This window comes from Brassica napus, chromosome C7, assembly GCF_020379485.1.
Source record: "Brassica napus cultivar Da-Ae chromosome C7, Da-Ae, whole genome shotgun sequence".
Lineage (NCBI taxonomy): Eukaryota > Viridiplantae > Streptophyta > Magnoliopsida > Brassicales > Brassicaceae > Brassica > Brassica napus.
Window position 1 is genome coordinate 24,132,524 of NC_063450.1, and position 20,398 is coordinate 24,152,921.

General features: G+C 34.5%; 4 protein-coding genes and 1 long non-coding RNA gene across 6 annotated transcripts; 2 read left to right on the top strand and 3 right to left on the bottom strand.

The window, feature by feature from the left end:
- The first annotated feature begins 460 nt into the window (after positions 1-460).
- On the top strand, positions 461-1,257 carry LOC106435587 (S-protein homolog 5-like). The gene has a single exon (XM_013876491.3). The coding sequence runs from the start codon at positions 493-495 to the stop codon at positions 946-948; it is 456 nt and encodes a 151-aa protein (XP_013731945.2). The 5' UTR covers positions 461-492; the 3' UTR covers positions 949-1,257.
- A 5,075-nt stretch (positions 1,258-6,332) lies between these two features.
- On the top strand, positions 6,333-6,869 carry LOC106435580 (S-protein homolog 5-like). The gene has a single exon (XM_013876486.3). The coding sequence runs from the start codon at positions 6,348-6,350 to the stop codon at positions 6,801-6,803; it is 456 nt and encodes a 151-aa protein (XP_013731940.1). The 5' UTR covers positions 6,333-6,347; the 3' UTR covers positions 6,804-6,869.
- Positions 6,870-10,103: 3,234 nt separating this feature from the next.
- LOC106435583 lies at positions 10,104-12,725 on the bottom strand. Of its 2 annotated transcripts, XR_001287003.3 has the most exons (4): positions 11,578-12,724; positions 11,317-11,404; positions 11,077-11,241; positions 10,104-10,860 (listed from the first exon to the last, which is right to left on the bottom strand). It is a non-coding gene; the product is annotated as an uncharacterized LOC106435583 (long non-coding RNA). The 2 variants fall into 2 exon arrangements; XR_001287002.3 differs by having other exon boundaries at positions 11,077-11,404; positions 11,578-12,725.
- A 2,906-nt stretch (positions 12,726-15,631) lies between these two features.
- Positions 15,632-16,398, bottom strand: LOC106435573 (E3 ubiquitin-protein ligase MPSR1-like). Its single transcript, XM_048762675.1, has one exon. The coding sequence runs from the start codon at positions 16,396-16,398 to the stop codon at positions 15,745-15,747; it is 654 nt and encodes a 217-aa protein (XP_048618632.1). The 3' UTR covers positions 15,632-15,744.
- On the bottom strand, positions 15,632-19,666 carry LOC106378582 (beta-1,3-galactosyltransferase GALT1). The gene is made up of 7 exons (XM_048762674.1): positions 19,387-19,666; positions 18,175-19,232; positions 17,815-18,096; positions 17,610-17,738; positions 17,348-17,527; positions 17,159-17,266; positions 15,632-17,086 (listed from the first exon to the last, which is right to left on the bottom strand). Exons 2-7 carry the CDS (start codon positions 19,174-19,176, stop codon positions 16,874-16,876), a joined length of 1,914 nt encoding a protein of 637 aa, XP_048618631.1. The 5' UTR covers positions 19,177-19,232; positions 19,387-19,666; the 3' UTR covers positions 15,632-16,873.
- Between the last annotated feature and the right edge of the window lie 732 nt (positions 19,667-20,398).

A 20,398-nucleotide genomic window follows, 5' to 3' on the forward strand; every position in this document is an offset into this window, starting at 1 on the left:
AAATATTTTTCTCCAACCACAACACTAAACTTCACACTAAAAGTTATTTTATAATATTATATGTATTTAAATTTTTATTTGTCATTTATTTAATTGTACAATTTATTAATAAAATAAGTGAATAATATTTTAGTGGAATGAATAGTGTTATAGTGTAATGAATAGTATCACACAAAATTTGGTGTAAAATTATAGTGTGATACTAAAATGGTGTGATTTTTGCAGTTGGGTTGGAGAAGGTTATAGTGTCAAAATCACACTAAAATAGTGTTTTGGAGTTGGGTTGGAGATGACCTAAGAGAAGTAACAACTTTTTATATATATAGATTTCATCTTTGTAAGTTATCATTTCCAATTTTCCACATCTTTCTTAAACAACAGATTTGTATCCTCATAAAAGAAGAGTAATTAAAGGATATAATAATTTTTTTGAATATATAAATACATTTTTCATAAAAACAAAACCATATAACAAATTAGTAAAAAACATCAATGGCTTCCTCAACAAACATTCACTTCATTTTCGTGCTAATAACATTTTTAATTATTCTTAGAACTTCATTATCATATGGACACATTTCAACCGTCGATGGGATTTTGCCATTCTCACCTAAACACGTTGTGGTCACTAACAAACTGGTTGCACAATTTGGATTGCTCGTGCACTGTACGAGTCAAGAGACAGATTTGGGGGTTATATCGGTCTTAATTGGCCAAAGTTTTGATTTCAGATTTCGTGTTAATATTCGTAAAACAACGAAATTTAGTTGCATTTTCTCGTGGCCTGGAATTGTTAGGACGTTTGATATCTTTAGGGCCGATAGGGACGATAGTTCAACAAGTAAGTGTGGAATATGCAGTGAATGTATTTGGAACATATCGGAGTCAGGTCCATGTCGTATTAGACGTGATGGAGGCCCTCCTTGCTGTTTTCCATGGTCTTCTTAATCATATCAAAATATTTATCCTATCTTTCTTTCATATCAAGGAAAATAAACTATTTCATATATACAACAAATAAAGATTTTTTAGAGAAGATATAAATAAACATTTCTACTATATGAATCTTTTTTTAAATTGTTTGAAATGGTTGACCCATATTTGTCAGTTGTCACTTTTCTCTTCTAATAATTGTTAGTTTTCATATAACCATGACATTTCATTCTGTTTGTTTATGTTCTCTCTAAATCCGAAACGAGATTTAATGATGTTTGTGGTGGATCTACAAAGCTATGTACAACAATCATGAACCGTTCAAAGGAAAGAAAAATAAAATAAAATAAAGAGACTTTGTAGATCCACCACAAATATTGATACATAAGAGTATCTTATATTTTGTGAGAATACAATAGGAAAATGGAGCTTTTAAAAATAATTCCAAAATTTTATTGTATATCCATATACATATATATATATATATATATATATATATATATATATATATTATATTCCATTTTCACATTATGGAGCTCTATAAGTTGTGATACACGATAAATGTCCATTAGGATAAAGATCAGAACCTACTAAATGTGCAAACTTTACAGTATGGTCTCAACAATGCATGATAGATTCTGTTTAACCAAATAAAAAATAAAAAGAGTTGTGTGAAATACGAAAGTTTCTATTTCCATATACTTTGTCCTTTAGAAACCTTGAACTCAAAGAATCAAGTATGCGACGCCTAAGGGTTTGATCTCATTCCTCTTCCTTCCACTCTAACGACAAAGCATCCAATATTTTTCATTCATTTTCACCTCCTCTTTCTTATTTCGTTTGTCTTTCTTTCAGTGGTTCACTTGCTTGTAGAGAAGAATCTTTGTATACATATCTAGCCATAGATCTTGACACATGTCTATTAATATACAAAGAAAGCTAGTTACTTCCTTTTCCTTTTGTGCTGTGCACAGCTTCATTTATTTTGCATGTTACTTAGTCCTTTGATTTCCATATGTCCCGTATTCAATTTGAAATAGATAATCCAACAACAAGAAAATACATTATGGAAATTTCTTTTTTTTTTTGCTAAATTGTAAATATCATTAGAATGAAAAGAAGATTTTACAAGAGAATCTTAAGTTTGGTCCATCTTGGCAAAAAAGAATAAAAACAAGATGGATCACTATTTAGAACTACCATAATCACCTAAAGAGTCATTTCAACCAAGAGGCCATGAGCGATTGGAATTGCTTCCTATGCCTCCTAGCTGAAATAATGTTTCTCATCTCCTTATCAACAAAGTGGAACACTGATGCCGGCGGGAGTGAGATTTGGTTGTGGATCAAATTGTTTCTTTGTTTCCAAAGCTGAAAGATGATCGTTTGAGTAGCCAGCTTCCTCATGAGCTTCAGCTTAGCAGTCCCCGCAGTTCGTATCCATGCATGAAAGTAGTTCCGACCATTCCATGAAGCTTGAGGCCGGAGGATGACATCTGACGAAGACATCTCTCCAAACATCAAGGCTGTACTCACAGCGCAGAAACAGGTGGTCTCTGGTTTCTATACTCCTCGAACAGAAGGGGCAGTCCGTAGCGATGGCTAGTCCCCAAGCCGCTAGCCTACTCCTGGTAGGCAGTCTGTCATAGTTGGCCACCCACATCGTGAAAGAGTGCTTGGGTATCGCTCCCTTAAACCACACAACGTCATGCCAATCTACTTCCTCTTGCCGTGGCCTTAAGATCTCCCATGTCGTCGAGGACCTGAAAACACGCAAGGGAGAATCACCAGCTAACCATTCATATGTATCCTCCTTATTAGGAGACAGAGGTAGAGAGATGGTAGTAAGGTAAGAGTGAAGGTCCACTTCCTGTTGTGATCTTGGATGCGGTAGAAACCAAGATGAGTCATGGATCGCGTCCGCTACCACTGCATCTCGTCTCAGACGTAGAGCTCTAGGGCCATGTGGTCCGATATGCGCTATAAGCTGTCCAAGAGGAGACCAGACATCAAACCAAAAACTTGCTCCCTTCCCATTACCGATAGACATTTTGCAAAACTGAAGAGCCAGGTCGCGCAGCTTGAGTAACCTTCTCCAAGCCCAAGAGTCCGTAGTTGACGGCTCAATGGTCCAAAAAGAGCGATCCTGCAGGTGCTTGTCCCAGTGCCACTCCGACCAGAGTGAAGGAGTTTTTGAAAGGAGGATCCAGATGAACTTTAAGCACAAGACTGTGTTCCAATCCAAAAAACTTCTCACACCTAGGCCACCCTCTGTTTTTGGTAAGCAAACTGTGGTCCAAGCAATTTTTGCTAGTCCACGCTTTTCAATGTTTCCGGACCATAAAAACCGGGAACTTAACGTCTCAATCTGTTTGATGCAGCCCTTCGGTAGCATGAAAGCTGAAGCCCAAAAATTGACTGTCCCAAATATAACCGTTTTGAGGAGTTGCAGCCTTCCAGCAAAGGACAAGAGCTTGACTGACCAAGATTGAAAGCTGAGGGTTAATTTGTTGATCAATGGCGCATACTCCCCAATCTTAAGCTTACGGCTCATCAGTGGGAGGCCAAGATACCGGATGGGAAGAACGGTGGAGGTGAAACCGTATCTTGCGATGGCTGTAGACTCGTCTTGACCAAGACCCGACGTAAAGAGCTTTGTTTTGGTAGGGTTCATCTCCAGCCCTGACCAGGAAGCAAAGTCGTCAAGGCACTCGGAGATCCCATGTAAGCTGTCACTGCTCCCGTCGAAAAAAACCATAACATCATCTGCGAACATAAGATGTGATATCTTTAAATTCTCTAGTAAATTAAACATGTCAATTTAACAAAGTGTAAGAAGTTATAATTAAGGCTGATTATAAACTTGTATAAAAGATCATCAATTCTAACTTAAAACTGTTAAATGAAAACAAAAGTGTACTATGTTTTCAAAAGTTTCAAAGCATCATCAGTGGTGACATATCCTGATATTCATGTTGAATATCTCATGAAAAATGGTAATATTTTTAATCTTTAATTCAGTAATTAAACTTTTAAAAGGTGAACCAATTAAAAGTGACAATTCCTGCAATAGGATCTAAGAAACTTTTAGAGAAATTGGGACATATACATACACATAACAATCTTTATAATTAAGTGAGAGTAACCATAATAAAAAGTAGATGGTACGATATTGTCTGTATTTTCTATACAATGATGAAACTATAATGCGCACATAATAGTTCTGTTGTGGCATTCTATTCTATATATTTATAGTCTAATATAGTATAAAGATGTATTGTTGTAATCTAGTATAAACATGTAATTTATGCTGTATAGAATAGTGAAATATATTTTTGACAAAAAAAAAAAAAGAATAGTGAACTATTTGACCAAAAAAAAGAATAGTGAACTATTTTTTTTTTCAACAAAGAAGCAAAACTAAACTAAGTAGATTCCTGAGCCGATAACCATCTCGGAGGAACGGAGTCAACATATACCATAGCAGAAGGCTGAGTCCTAGCACTTCGTGCTAGCTTATCTGCCATTGTATTTTGTGCCCTTGGAATATGCTGAATAGTGAAAGTGGGGAAGTATTCCTTACATCGTAGAAACTCCTTCATGTGAGTAGTGAACGCCGGCCATTATGTTGGAGTAGACACCATCTTCACCAACTGTGAGCAGTCTGTTGCAAACACCACCTCTGAGATATGTAGGGTCTTCATGCACTCCATCGCCCATATCAAAGCTTCACATTCTGCATGTAAAGGTGATAGACTCCTGCGAATAGACATTGCACCCATCATAGTATCAGTGGATCTTTCGTCTCTGTAAAACCATCCTTGCCCTGTAAAGGGATCTTGTTCCTTCCATGCACCATCAATATAACATCGGTTTACCCCTTGTAAAATAGGACTCCCACCAAATGAAGACCCCCTGTTTATACCCTCTTTAGTCTGGGCCTCAGCCCATATGGTGCCTTCTATCTCCGCAGTCCGAAGAAATTGAGGAGGACTTCCAATTTTATTATTAAAAATCTTAGCATTGCGGGTTTTCCAAATATACCACAATATCCACGGGAAATAACTTAAATCTGGTTCCTTTGGTAACCGCCAAAATAAATAATCCATATTGGTAAAAAGAGATTGGGTAGGGAAAACTCCTCGACGTGAAGAAATATTAGATAAGGCCCATGTTTGGCGCGCAATGGGACATTCAAAAAGCACATGATTAATCGATTCTTCTTCTGCACCACATATATGACATTGCAAATCACACTTGATCCCCCGGGAATGAAGGTTCATTGTAACTGGTAGACTACCAAAGATTATTTGCCACATAAAATGTTGTAATTTTGGCGAGCAGTGAAGTTTCCACGAGTAAGCTAACAAAGGTTTAACAGTGGGGCCCATATCACTGTGTTGAGATCCTAAATCAGGATATATTTTTTCCGTACGGTATCCCGATTTAACAGTATATCTGCCATGATCCGTAAACAACCATCCATATGAGTCCGGTTTTGGATTTCGGCTAATAGCTAAACTCTGTATAATACTCACATCATCCTTGTGAACATATGCATTGAGTAGATCTAGATTCCAAGAGAGATCTACTGGATTAATTAAATCCTCCACTTTAAGTAATTGATTCAAATATTGATTTTGAAGTTTTTGAATTGCTGACCTCGGGCGTTGAGCGGAGATCCAGGGATCATTCCATACTGAAATGCTTGAACCTGTTCCCACTCTTTTGATTAGCCCTTTTTTAACCAGAGATCTAGCTGAAGTAATACTTCTCCACCCATAAGAGGGAGAATATGAACGTATAGCATCCATTGGATCTGATTTCCTATAATAGCGCCCTTTAAAAACTTTTGCGAAGAGAGACTCAGGTTTGTCAATTAGCCTCCATAATTGTTTTGCTAATAAAGTTGTATTGAAGTTCTGAATATCTCTAAAGCCAATGCCACCTTCCTTCTTATCTATGCACATTTTGTCCCACGAAAACCAATGCATTCCTTTTTTATTTCCACTGCCACTCCACCAAAAATGAGAAACCACACTCGTTAGTTTCTTGGTAACCGTTTTGGGTAGACGGAAACAAAACATCACATGAGTTGGCATAGGTGATGCCACTGATTTAATTAAAACTTCCTTTCCCCCCTTTGTAATAAACCTAATTGTCCAATTATTAATTTTATTATTTACTCTTTCATGAAGAAAACCAAAAATTTGAGTCTTTGATCCTCCCAGACTTTCAGGGATCCCTAGGTAAGTTCCCATACCTCCTATTGTGGTGATACCCAAAACCTGTTGGATCTCCAACCGTGCCGGATCAGGAACCTTATGTCCGAACTGAAGTGACGATTTCGCAAAATTTATTTGCTGCCCCGACGCTCTCTCATAATCTTTCAAAATCTGTAATATAATCCCCTCAATGACTTCCTCAAAAAATAACCACTTCATATTAGTGCTATCCACACTTTTATTTATCCTCCAAACACAATCATCTTTAGGAAACCATTCCTCCACCGATGGATTTTTTCCGTGGGCACCTAAACATGTCGTAATTATAAACAAATTGACCACACATGCAAGGTTGATTGTGCATTGCACGAACGAAAATAAAGATCTGGGGATAAAAGAGCTTGCATATGGAGCTAGCTTTGACTTCAGGTTTCATGTCAATTTCCGCAAAACGACGACGTACATATGCAGTTTCGAGTGGCCCAAAAACAAGGTAAGATTTGATATTTTCAGCACATATAGAGACGACAACGTATTCAGTAAAGTTGGAGTTTGCAGAGAATGTATTTGGTACATTTATGAACCAGCCCCTTGTCGTGCTAAACGAGATGGAGGTGCTTCTATATGCTTTGGTTGGGATTCTTAAAAGCATGAAAATATTTATTGCATGGTTTCCTTTTGATTTATAGTTGCAATAAAATAAGCTGATCGATTAAGTGGCTATTATTGTTATTAAATATTACTTACGTAGACCTAGTAGATCATACTTTTCCATACAACCATGAAATTTTCAATGTTTTCGCCACGAGTTGGCGTTTTATTTTCATGATGTATTAATACCTGTAATGAAGCTTTCATATAATTACCTCAAATTATAAATGATACTAGAGCTTGATCCGCGCGCCCGCGCGAAGTTTTAAATTTTTTAGTTTTTTTTTTATAAATAGTTTAAGGACTTTTTTAAACACATAAGTTATTTGAATATTTTTAGGTTCCTACGAACCTATCCGCACCCGGAAGGATCCGACTCGAATCCTGTCCGGAAATTTGTAATATCCAAATGGAGTTTAGTTTTAAAACTCAAAAAATTGTGTTTCCAATAAATGATTCATATTCGAATGGGTACTTGGATGTCCATGTTTAACTGATTCTGTAAACAAATAAAAATTTATTTGTTAACTGGTTTGGATTTTTTTTACGAATGAAGCAATTTCATCCAAATTAGTGAAATTATTATGGTTAACACGTAAAATAAATGATATCAAATTATTATAGTAAGTACAATTAATGAAATAGTTAGGAAGAGCGAAAAAAGAAGATGTAATAAAACAATTTAAAATAGGGAAGTTCTGTTTTATATTTTGTAATAAATATTGTCAAATTAATTAGAAAAGATAATAAATGAAGTGGTTAAAATTAGTTTAAAAATGAATGAAAATCTGTAAGAAACCACTTTAAAATAGGCAAGTATTATTTTGTCATTCAATTTTAATAAAATAGATAGATGTAGATAAATATCTGTTATGAATTTGGATGAAATTTTGGAACATGGCCATCGACTACCAATGTTGGTTTTGGTTAATTTTTTGTTTGTGATGACTGTGCACATTAGGAGAGATGTGTAAAGACCATAACCTAATAAGTGTACAAACTTTATTATTATCTGATCTTGGGACAAAGATTCTGTCTAACCACTTAAAGTCATAGAAGTAAAAGTTTAAAATCAAAAGCGATGTAAAATCAGGAGATATTCAAGGAAAGGGAAACAAATAGTCAAATACTAAAACGTAAAATCGGAAAAGGTAAAACTAAATAAAACCAAAAAAAGAAACAGGAAAGGGTCAAGAGGCATATATTCTCTTCTCCAACAGAACCCACTGATCATGTTTCCAGATATGGTGTTAGAATAATATATATAAAGAACAAGAAGAAAGAGAAGACTCCAACAACTACATGTAGAATATAAAACCTTTTTCTATTTTTCTTGAACCATTCTTGATTGTTGTAACAGCATATGGATAATGATAAGAATGACAATGCAAAGGAATCTAAACCAAGATTGAGGAGTCATGAGCTTCATCACAGATTCATCAAAACCGTTAATCAATTTGGCGGACCAAACAGTTCTGTTACAATTCCATTTTGTCCTTTTGAAATCTTATCAAGGAGTCAAGTTTGTGTAGTTAGGTCTTAATTAGTTGTTGAGTTTTTATTTTATTTTTTTTGTTATGTGTGTTAAGGATATCTCCATTGGTATATCAAAACGAGAGAAAACATTTCTCTATCGATACATCATTTTGAGAAAAAAAAATAAGGATATGAATAGTGTTATACAGTATAAACTCTATAAATTAATACTCGTTAAATTAATAAACACTATGAATTAATAAATTTCTTCGGTTCAGAATTGGGTCCATTCAAAATATGGCACAAATCGATAAAATAATAAGATAATAATTTTTTTAGAAAGTTCTATGTAAATATATAGTCTCATTAAAATAATAAATTAATAATCTATCTATATAGATATATTCCCTATATTTTATATAAGTAATAATTAAACATTATATTGTTAATTTTATATCTACAATGAAATTATCTCTATTATTATTAAAATTTGATAATATTCAGTAAAATTATATTTAGAACCACATTTAAATTTATATGAAACTTAAAAATATAAACTAAATAATAGAATAAAAATATGAAAGTCTAATTTCTAAAATTTAGCTAATGTATATACGGTAAAATGAACTATTTTTTATTTTATATAAAAATATTCATAAATAGAAAAAAAAATTAAAAATAAAATTTTTTGTAAATTAATAACTCTATAAATTAATAAAATACTATAGCTCCAACATTATTAATTTATTGAGATTTTACTGTACATCATAGTTGAGGAAACCCTTCACAAACTCATTTTGATGTTGAACTTTTTTATTTGCATAATAATCCCTAAAGTTTTGAGAAAACTTTGTTTTATGCATAAATAAAAAATATTATACAAAATATTACTTTTAAAACTTTTATTTAATATGTATACAATGATTAAAATTTAAAAGACAATTATAAATAACAAGTTAATTAAATACTTAAATATAAAACTAATAATAAAAATATAATAAAATAACGTTAAAAAACATAACTATTATTTAAAACACACAAAAAAACTTAACCCACATAGAATAATTCTTGAAAAAAAATAGTAATGTTAAAATAGAACTTTACCATTGTATTATATGTGATTATGTAATTTTACTAATGTAATAAATATTTTATTTTAGTAAAGTTAAAATTTACAAATACCATCATTTTTTCTAAATATTTACAAAGGAATGGTCTTATTTTCATTTAACAACATTAAATAATCAGCACTAAAACATAAATCAATTGAGATATTCAAACAAGATCTCGAGTCTTTTAAAATAACCATGGAATATTCATTTCCTATATACATTAATTTCCATTGCTTTCTATTCCACATATCGATTTATAATTTTAAATGTACTTATATCATTATAAAATGCTAAATATACAAAAATTCCAAGAAAGTAAACCACATTGTTCGTATGCTATTTTATTCTTATCAATCTATATCTCTAATCGTAACTACCAAATATGATATTTAATCTATTAAAAGAGGATTACCTTTAGTATTTAACCATGAATTTTTCTAAATATTTACAAAAAATGCCACTGGTCTTGTTTTTCATTTAAAACATGAATCAAAATTCAACAACATCTGAAGGTTCTTCCATGAGCTTTGGGTGAGCTGAAAGCCCTTTCTAAAAAAACATTATCCATTAAAACAGGCACTCCGAATTAAATAAAGAAACCCCAAAAAGTGACACAGTATATGACATCAGCTCATGTGAGAAAATATCGTATCTCAAACAAGAGTGAGTGTACATGACAAAAATAATAAGGGACTCCACTCAGTGTATACCTGCCAGTAATTGATTTTTTCAACAACACCTGCCAGTAATTGATTTTTTCAACAACTCTCATAAGATAAATATAGCTAGCAGATTTTATAAAACTGCAATGACAGAAAAAAATAGCTCCCACCATTAATCACTAAATCAAACAGAAAAAAACAAAAAGCAGTATGAGAATATAATATAGCCCACTATCCCTGATATGTAATATAACTCGAAATTTCTGGATATTATGTCACCAAAATATGTGCAAGAGACTTTAGAGAAAGCATATCTGCCCGGAACAATTCCTTAGTTGACCTTCATCGTTTATATCCATCACTTAAGTCTACTCTTCTGTGGACCATCATTAGAAAGAATTTGGGTTTGTCAAGAGTAGTAGTAATGAGGCAAATTATTTCCTTTACCAACTTTCAGCCGATCAAAACCATGAGCTCTTTACTCTAACCAGAAACCCAAAATGCTTACCGCAGCAGTTATAGCAGTTATAATCATCATCACATGACTCAAACTTCATTCCAACAGCTGGGGCATAACCATCTTCTCTCTAACAGGTTAAATAATCAGTTCATCGCACTCTCTTGTTTCTTCTCCTCCCTCTTCTTGTTAGTTTTATCTTTGTTCGTTTTCACTATCCAACATTGATCTCATGGTCAATACCACAAGCCAGAGCTTCTCCAGTTCTTTAAGTGCACCAACCATCTGACAATGAATTATCTCTTTCGTGGGTATATCAGTCAGTAAATACGCAGATGCATGTACCTGTTATACACCACCACCAATGAAGATCAGTATAAACTCGCAAAACCCAAAAAACTACCCAATGAAATCAAAATCACAAACCAAACATCTAAAAACATGAACTTGTTAAATTTAAATATTTTGATATATGTTATTCAAATTTATATGCAATTAATATTTTGATATATGTTATTCAAATCTCGCAAATCATATTTTGATATATGTTATTCAAATCACCTCTCCATTGGAGCTTTGGATCTCTTTCTTTTTCCTCTTTCGCAATTCGCGGCTTTATTCAATTTTCCGGAGAACAGAGATGGACCTATGAGCAGAAGATCCAACCCAAGAGTGACTACTGCAAAACTCAAATCAGATTCGCAATAATAGAACAAACAGAGAGACCTGAAAAAGAAAAACATGACCTAGGTTGTCACATACTATGATCATTCGTTAATCCCTATCTAGTTGTTGCCATACATGTAACCTGCGTAGGTTAAATCTGGAGATGTATTAGGCTGTGAGTTACAAGTCGGTTTACATTCACTGTCGCCGGCATCATGATCGCCTGCACATATGGCAAACAAAAAAAATAATCAGAAAAGCTTGTTAATTAAGATTCAACACGACGGACCGTCCGTATATATAATCAGGAAAATATTCGATTGAAGACGACGGAAAAAGTTAGATTGTAATAAATAGAAAAAAATCAGTTATGAAAAGCGGAGGAACAAAACAAACCTGGAAATCAAGCAGCAACATATCGACTCCCATAGTTTCCCACCGCGTCGGACGTTCCTGGCATCCCAAAAACAGAGCAACCTCACTTGAACGGTGGAGGAGCATCGGCCGGTCTTCCAATCAGAAAAAAATATTGGAGCGTTATTCGTCTCGAGCTGGGACAAAAGTGAAAGATAATTAAAGCAATGATATGAAGCCCATATGTCAACCAAAATTAATGAAACGCTGCGCATTATTTTTTGGACACGTGTCACGCATACGGGAATCGACTTTCTGACGTAGACGTTGAGGTGTTTTAACCAGGAGAGAGCAAACATGTTTTTATTATATAAGATAATTTAACAATTCAAACCAATTCTGTAATTGACACTAATACTCAAATCATTTCGCAAATCTATATTTTTAAAACTGAAGTAGCTGACAAAAAAAAAGAACTAAAGTACCTTTCGAAATTGTTTGGAAACATTGATAACAATATAAATGAGAATTTGTTTGGAAACACGGATAACACAGCACTATAAAAAAAAGAAGTATAGTGTCACTTTAGTAATTTCAATAATATATTTATATTATTAAAACTAGGGCTGGGCTTTCGGGTAGGCCTGTCCAATTTGGTAAAACCGAACCGTACTAAACCGAACCGAACGAAATAGACAATATGGTGCGGTTTTGGTATATACAATATAAACCGAATTGATATGATTTTATAAAAGACGTAGGATTCGGATATGATTTGGTTTATAACCGATTAAACTGAATAAACCGAACAAAACCGATCAAAAGTAGAAACATGTAAATATGTACATATTTTATAATGTCACATGAAAATTTATTTGTTATATAAGTTATTCTTTTCTTAATAATTATTACCATGTTTTTATAGCAATAAAGAATCCTAATTTGAAAAACACTTATAATATAATTAAATAACAATTCATCGCAACTGAGGCTTCTTATTTTCTTAGTCTTATTCTTTTAATCATTTTGTTTTCTTTTAGCATTGATTAAATTGAAGTTAAGGTTATAAATTTGTTGGATAATAACTAGAAAAAATTCTTCACAACTTTTTATTTATTTATAAATGAACAGAGTTTCACTCGAAGAAGCATGACTTTGATGAACACTAAATATGGAAGAATGGAAAAACTTTTCTTTCATACTTCTCTTTTGTTTTTTATTTTTATTTTCAAAATTTCGAGCTTTGATTTTAATTCTAGATTTGATTATTTCATCTGAAGGTATAAGCGTTTATATTTTTTATGTTCTTTTATTTGAAAATATAATATCTTTTTAATAAATGACTGCGATGACAATATGGCTCTAAAATTTATATACTATGATCCCAAACTAAATAATTATGTTTTGGTATAAAACCGAATAAACCGAAAACTGATGGTATATAAACCGAACCGAACCAAAGTAAATATGGAGTTAGAATGGTAGTTATATTTTACTAACCGAAACACCAAAAAACTGAAAAACCGAACTGATATCCGGAGTGAACACCCCTACTTTCGGGTACCCATTCGGGTTCGGTTCAGGTCTATTCGAATTTCGGGTTTTCGGGGTCAAAGATTTCAGCCCCATTCGGATATTTCTAAATTTTGGTTTGGGTTCGGTTCGGATCTTTGCGGGTTCGGTTCGGGTTCGGATAACTCATTTAAATGATTTTTAAAATTTTAAAATTCATTATATATTTAAAAAATTTCAAAATCTATAAATAAAATAATAAATCGCATATAAATTTCAATAACATATATCAAAATATTTAAATTTAACATATAAATTGGTTTGGTTTGAAAATTTTGATAGATAGTAAATAGATATTTCAAGTATTTTTGGTGTTTTGAGTACATTTTAGCTATTTTAAACAATTACTTTTGACTATTTGTATATATTTTCAAGTATTTTAGACAACTTAAAAAATATATTATATATTTTGGATGGTTTTTTATTTACATTAAATCTAAAAATAATTAATATATTTAGGTATATAAATCTATTTTGGATATATTCGGGTACCCGAAATACTTTGGTTCGGATCACGTTCGGTTTCGGTTCTCCAGATACCAAATTTTTGAACCTTTTCAGATATTTAATCAATTTCGGTTCGGGTTCGCTATTACTTTTTTGGATTGGGTTCGGTTCGGTTCTTCGGATTCAATATTTTTTTTCTCAGTCCTAATTAAAACTGAAGTACCTTTTGGAAATTGTTTGGAAACAAGGATATCAATATAAATGTGAATTTGTTTGGAAACATAGATAGCAGTGTAAAAAGAAGTATAATGTCCTTTTAGTAATTTCATTAATTGTCCTTCCATATTTCACTCAGTTTGACAATTTCATTAATTATTTTACCTTAACAATACATCACATCATTAATTATATTATCATAATAAAAATATTGCAAATTTTTATTTATTAGTTTTCAACATTAACTTTGTGCCAATTATAAAATAAAAAATATAAAATAATTAAGTTTTGTATATGGTTAAACGTTCGGCTTAGTTTATTTTACTAAAACATTTTTTATTTTAGTTTCAACCGGTGAAAAATTACGTAGCAAAAAGCATAATTCAAAGACATGTTTTTGTAAATAAAATAATAACTTAAATCAAAATAATGAAAATGTATTACAATTATTTTCACTTAATTTTTCACTCCATATAATTATTTTACTCAAAAAAACGCTTTCTATTTCACTTAATTTAGCAAAACACATAGAAAAAGTCATTTTTATTAGTTTATAATATCAGTTAGGCATGAAATTGGTTATTCATTTAGGTACGGGTTGTCCCTTTCGGGTATCATGTCTTTTTTTTTTGAAATTAAGCTCTTTTTGAATATTATAAATTTATGTGTGGGTTTTGAATTGAGTCATTCTAGATCTGGATGAGTTCGGTTCTAATATATAGGAACCTAAAAATATCTATATAACAAATATATCTAAAGCGGGTTCGAGTATTTGTATCAAATATATAATAATAATTATGAAAAACAATTATAAATGTATAAAAATATAAGAACCAATATCTGCGCGGATGTGCGGTTCAATTTTTAGTTGATGTCAAAAGTTAACATCATTTTCCTACAAATGATACTTTTTACAATCATTTAAAATAATTGATGTTAATATATAATATTATTGCATAAGTTTTAGATAAAATGATGTAAATTATTTGCATCACTATTTTTAGAGTCATTTATTTAATATTTTTTTGTAGTGGTTGTTTGATATCCTGATCTTTGCTTGTTAATTATGTTTAAGTTTCCCGCCAAATCCCTAAGATTGTGAGAGTCAAAAATATTCTGGAGATCAACAAGAAATTAATGTTACTGTCGATGACCAACCTAACAAGTAATGTCATATGTGGAATCACCGTAACCTATTGGTTAAGGTTTAAAAGTTTCTACACCTAGGTCTCAGGTTCGATTCTCAAATTATGTAATTTCTTGCCGATTATATGATGCGAAGTTTATTGGAGTTTCCAGAGTACTGTTGGCAAAGCCGTTCGTTGTGGTCGTCTGCTGTGGAGAGAGCCTGTCCATCGAAGATGTACATGCAGAACCGTCCGTCGATCCAAGTGTTTCGGGGAAAGCTTCATCGTGGAATCCTTATCTGTGGAGCTGTTCATCAATATTGCATATGTTGTAGGTAATTGATCATCATATCTAATAGAAGAAAAGATTATAGATGATGTAATGGGTAACTTATAGATGATGCAATGTGTTACCCAGTGTTAAAAAAGGAAAAAACAAGTAATGTCATCATAAGATAATTACCATTCTGTTTTCATAGCTAGATTCCAGCCTCCTTGAATTTATTTTCTTCTTAACATTAACATTATTCTTCTAGATGAACCACAGTATGCACAGTGAAAGCTTTCTTGCTTTAGAAACTTGAACGTTTCTGCTTTTGTTTTAGGTGCAGAGCAGTACTTAAAAGTGAGGGTAGATATGCACAAGGGAAATGTCTCAACTTGGAAATTTGCAAGATTTGATCATATCACGTAGAAACATGGTTAGGGTTCTACGGGACTTGTCGTGAAAAGTGTTTTGCAGTAGGAAATTTTCTAAAAAAGATTTTCATTATAATACAAGAATTTAAGAAACAAAACATAGAACAAAGGGAGCAAAAGAGTGGCGCAAGTTCCTTCTTCTGTAACTCTAATTCTCGGACTCGAGAACAGGTCTTGTTACACCAGATCTAACAGTGTTACCATCACCGTCACTGTTTCCATGGTCATGACCAGAAGAATCTCTCACACTCCGACCACCACCGTTGAAACTAAACCTAACCCAAATCTCTCGCCCATCATTACTTTTCTTCCCAGCCTCATCTCCATCAACAGGCATCTCGAACCTACAAACAGGACACGACCGACGAAGCCCTAGCCATTTCTCTATACATCCTCCATGAAACCGATGCTTACAAGGCATCTCCTTCACCGTCTCCCCCGCCTGCCACTCCTCTAGACAAATCACACACTCACCTTGGCAGTCCTCGATATCAACGACCGGCATCGCATCGATGGAAGCCTTGGACGCTGGAGGATGACCTTCCTCACGTGATTCAATTAAGCCGCGAAGCAGAGGATTCAATCCCGATGACTCCTCGAGGACGATCATTCCTTGCGTAAAAGGGTTGACTAGAATGACACGGTCACGCGTCGAAGCAACATCACCGTCTCTGTCTGGTGATTCTTGATTAGAAAAGCCTAGGAAGAAAGGCAAGAAGAGGTACAAGTCTCTGTTCCTTGGAAATCTTCCGGAAACAGAGGAAGTCTCTCTTACAGTTTCAGCTTCTTGTTCTGTCGCCATAGGAAACAAAAGAATAGAAGATCCTAGCTGATCGAATAGATGGCCTTTGACGATTTAAGAGTTGCAAAAGAGAGTGGTGGAAAGATCTAGAAAATATTAAACTGGCAGACTTTCTTCTCAAATAATTATGAATAATTTGAGTTGTAAGACAGTGATTGCTCTTATCCATTAGCAATAAACGTGTCACTATGAAGTGGAGAACACCTCACACATGTGAATACTAAGCAATAACAATTGATTTTTTCGAGATGATGTGAAAATATACAAGTATAATATGCTTCTCCTACGTCTCTACACCACCCGTCGAATAAAAGAGATCAAAAGAAAATTTAGATATACAACTAAAACTAAACTACATATCTTCTAATCTACTTTGTACTAACAAACCAAATCAGATGTTTTACAACAAAGAATTAACTGACAAAACCACATTCTCTTTCTGTACCTGTGAACGCAGACGTGAATAATGTTCGTTTTACCAACCGCGGCAGCAAAGAGACCGTTTGGTTTCTTGGTATTTACGCCAGAGGCAAGTCATTTCAGCAGGGCTTTGGTAATGAGCAACCACATAACCGTCTTTGCATCCCTCACTAATGATCCTTCCATCATTTTCGTAATGAGGCTCGAGTCCCTGTTTCCTTAGGTCAGCGATCCATATACCCATCGCCACGTCTTCTAGCTTGAACATCTATTTACAGTTTCGAGATTTCACAATCCATTCTATGTACATTTCGAAATGTACTTAACATAAGAGTAGTACCTTTAGATTTCCTTCTTTGAAAAGCTTGCTCACCGATTCTGCTATGTCCCGGGACACAATGTAGCCTGGACCATGCGCCCATGGTGGATATTTCTCTTCTGGCCATTCCTGTTTTTGAGTAGAAACATAACATTGTCAAATGAAATAGGCAATCATGAATATACATGGCTATGTCAAGTTGTGTTGTACCTCATAACTGATGTACCATTTGCTAGCAGGGTTTCGGATTGGTTGAGAGTCAGAATTGATCAGTCCATATATTAACCCGCGAGTGTTGTTGATCAATGACAAAGAAAGTAATACTTCATCAACACGAACAAAGGCATCATCATCCGTTTTCATGATGAACTTGGCTGAGTCAACTTCTGTCTGTTCAAGATATATCGTTGGTGAGGCAAAATGGTGAAGACAACACAATCTCGTATAGGAAGAGACATGACACAATTATTACCCCGAAGATGCAGATTGCTAGTGTTTTCCAACTGATGAGACTGTAGTAATCAACAAAGGGCATTAGCTGAACGTCACCGTAAGTCCGAGCCTCGTTCCATAGTTCCAAGTTAACAATAGGACTCTTGTGCTGCATATTAAACATGATTAAGAACTCAGAAACTTCAATATACACCTGATGATTTCAACAGAGGGCGAAAGCTTACAAGGCCAACAAAAAAGCGTACTGCAACCCTTCCAGATCTTACATCATCATACTGCATCCAAGTTCTTCTCACAGCCATCCGTCGTTTAAAATTGTTTGCTGTGGAGAAAACGCCAATGACAAGATCTAATGGCCTTAATGGTGAAAGGGGAGGTGCCTTCAGTGCCTCTAGATCAACAACATGCTCTGATTCTTCTGATGTGGGTAAACCGCTAGCGAGAATGGATAGTAACTTCAAATCACCTGCAATCCGTACTTCACTAACAAGCCATGGCTCCAGTGTCTGTACCAAAGATGAAGAACCAACATAAGAATCTAAGAGCAGTAAAATATTAAAGAAGTGTGATGATGATGATATTACATCACGGAAAGCGAATGAGGTTATATGTTTGCCATCAACTGTCATCTGCATTCCTTCAGTTCCCACCCTAAGCGTAGCAACCGATAAGAAACCTTGCTTAAAAGGAAAATATTTTTCATGTTTAGATGCTGCAACCCCTCTTGTAGTGTTGGACTGCAAGCTAGTGGAAGAAGTTCGGTTGACTTCTCTACCCACCACCTTGTCGCATTGATCCAAGTCATCAACTTTCTTATTCAAATCAGGATCATAATTTGGACACCGCTCCTCAACGCCCCAGTCACGAGCCACCGTCCAGCTGTTTTGGACAATGACAGGATCTTCAGTCCACTTGTCTCCAAGGAGCCTAACGTTGTAATGCACAATAATGGGCGGATCAGGCTCCCCTGGAAGCGGTTGTCCCGTTAGATCAATCCTGAAGCTACCAACAAGACCATCAGGGATGCCAATGACTGTGATAGAGGAGCCTTGAGTCAAACCGCAAGGGATCTTCAACTTGAGACTAGTTCCATCATCTTCGGTAGCATTCATTTTACTAAGAAACTGAGGACAAAGCTCCTCTTTTTCTTTCTTCGTTTGGTTCACGTTAGCATCAGCAAGCTTCTTGGCTTCAACAACAGCTGAGAGAAGACTCTCCCAAACAATGCCAGCTTCCTTAATAGCATCAACTCCGTTCGCTAAGCTCTGAGCGTTATCAACCAAGCTTTGGAGACGGTTCCACGTAAGCAGAGGCTCTCTCTCTTCCTTGGAGACGTTCTGCTCAACGAATAGAGTCGAGACAGTGACAATCTCATCTCCAGACAACGCTTCTTGAGTGTTCCTAGCTTCGTTCATGAAGTCAGGGACGGTGATTCGAAGCCATTCGAGAGGGAGAGTGGTGTTGGGAGTGAGAACAGTGGCAGTGATGTAAGGCTTCTCAACGGGAGGCTTCAAGTCGATGTATCTGTACACCGTGAAGAACATACACATTGATGCAACAAGAAGCCCTCCATAAAATCTCTTCATTTATAGAATGTTGCTGCTGTTTATAGTTAGAATCAATGTGCATATCATACGGATCCCTGAAACACAAGAAGAATCAACATTACACTCGATTTCAAAGTCAACTAACAGATTCAAGATAATACACAATAGGTCCAAGTGACTATCGGCAACTCAGTGGGAGAGACGATGCTCACTTCATAGAACTCAAATCAAAAGTGAGATCGAACTTACTGAATCAACTCCAAAACTCGCGAAATCTACTCGAAGCAGAATCGGAATCTGCTTGCAGGCGTTGAAGGAAGCAATGTCGGTTCCAGAATTAGATTCCGGTACACCGGAGTGTCGCGAGATGGTGACGGAGAGATTTTCTGAGTAGAATCTGGCTCAGATCTCTGTAGGCTTTCTTCTAGTTTATCTCTGTGTCGTCGTATAGTGGAAGCACCGCACCTCACCTTCCTCCACCAGCAAGAGAGAGCGATAGTTCACGCACCTTCGCTTCGCCTCTTTGTATTTTTAAATTGTTTTCTCTCTCTCTGTAGGAAAAAGGAAACGGTAAAATGGTGAAAAGTGAAAACTGCAAGGAGACACGAAGTGTAAAAGGAGAAGTTACCGGGGTAATGGGCCCGATTTCGCCAGACACTAGTCCGTTTCTCATACGTGGCGCATTGAGTTTCACCATATTTGTCTTTATTTGTTCTTGAAGCAATTTAAATATGAATTAGTTAACAAATCGTAAATCAATTGTATTACAAAATAAAATGTATGGCTAAACATTTTCGGTTGATACTATGATGATTACTAACCACATCGAATGGAGACGTTTGAACTATCAAAATTTGAACATTAGTTGCGCCTTGTAGTGATTTTTTGAGCTCTAGATAAATTACATAAAGGAGAAAAAACAAAAGAGAGATTTGGCAAGCAAACTTCAAAGGGATTAAGCAAGTTCCCAAGTCATGATAGCGTGAGATGCATGTGAGGTTGTTTTCATTTGTAAGTTGTAACGCATCACCACCATACATCGCCAAGTCATATCACTTTTCCCTGTTTGTAGGAAAAGAACAATCGGACTGTAGTTTTCACGTTGGTCTTTCGGTTTGATACAAAGTCATTATATGCAAGATTCAACGTTAAACTTTTCTATTCACCATTTATTATAAAATAACTTATGATTTTATAGTATTGAGAAATTTAAATAAGGGCAAAATTTATACCCGTAGGAAGAAGATAACACTGATAACAA

Bases quoted from the DNA above. Each gene is read 5' to 3' on its own strand.
- LOC106435587 (XM_013876491.3), top strand. From the start codon at position 493: ATGGCTTCCTCAACAAACATTCACTTCATTTTCGTGCTAATAACATTT.
- LOC106435580 (XM_013876486.3), top strand. From the start codon at position 6,348: ATGACTTCCTCAAAAAATAACCACTTCATATTAGTGCTATCCACACTT.
- LOC106435573 (XM_048762675.1), bottom strand. From the start codon at position 16,398: ATGGCGACAGAACAAGAAGCTGAAACTGTAAGAGAGACTTCCTCTGTT.
- LOC106378582 (XM_048762674.1), bottom strand. From the start codon at position 19,176: ATGAAGAGATTTTATGGAGGGCTTCTTGTTGCATCAATGTGTATGTTC. The intron at 18,097-18,174 runs GTAATATCATCA...TCTTTGGTACAG, and splicing joins CCTCATTCGCTTTCCGTGAT to ACACTGGAGCCATGGCTTGT. The intron at 17,087-17,158 runs GTACTACTCTTA...AACTGTAAATAG, and splicing joins TCAAAGAAGGAAATCTAAAG to ATGTTCAAGCTAGAAGACGT.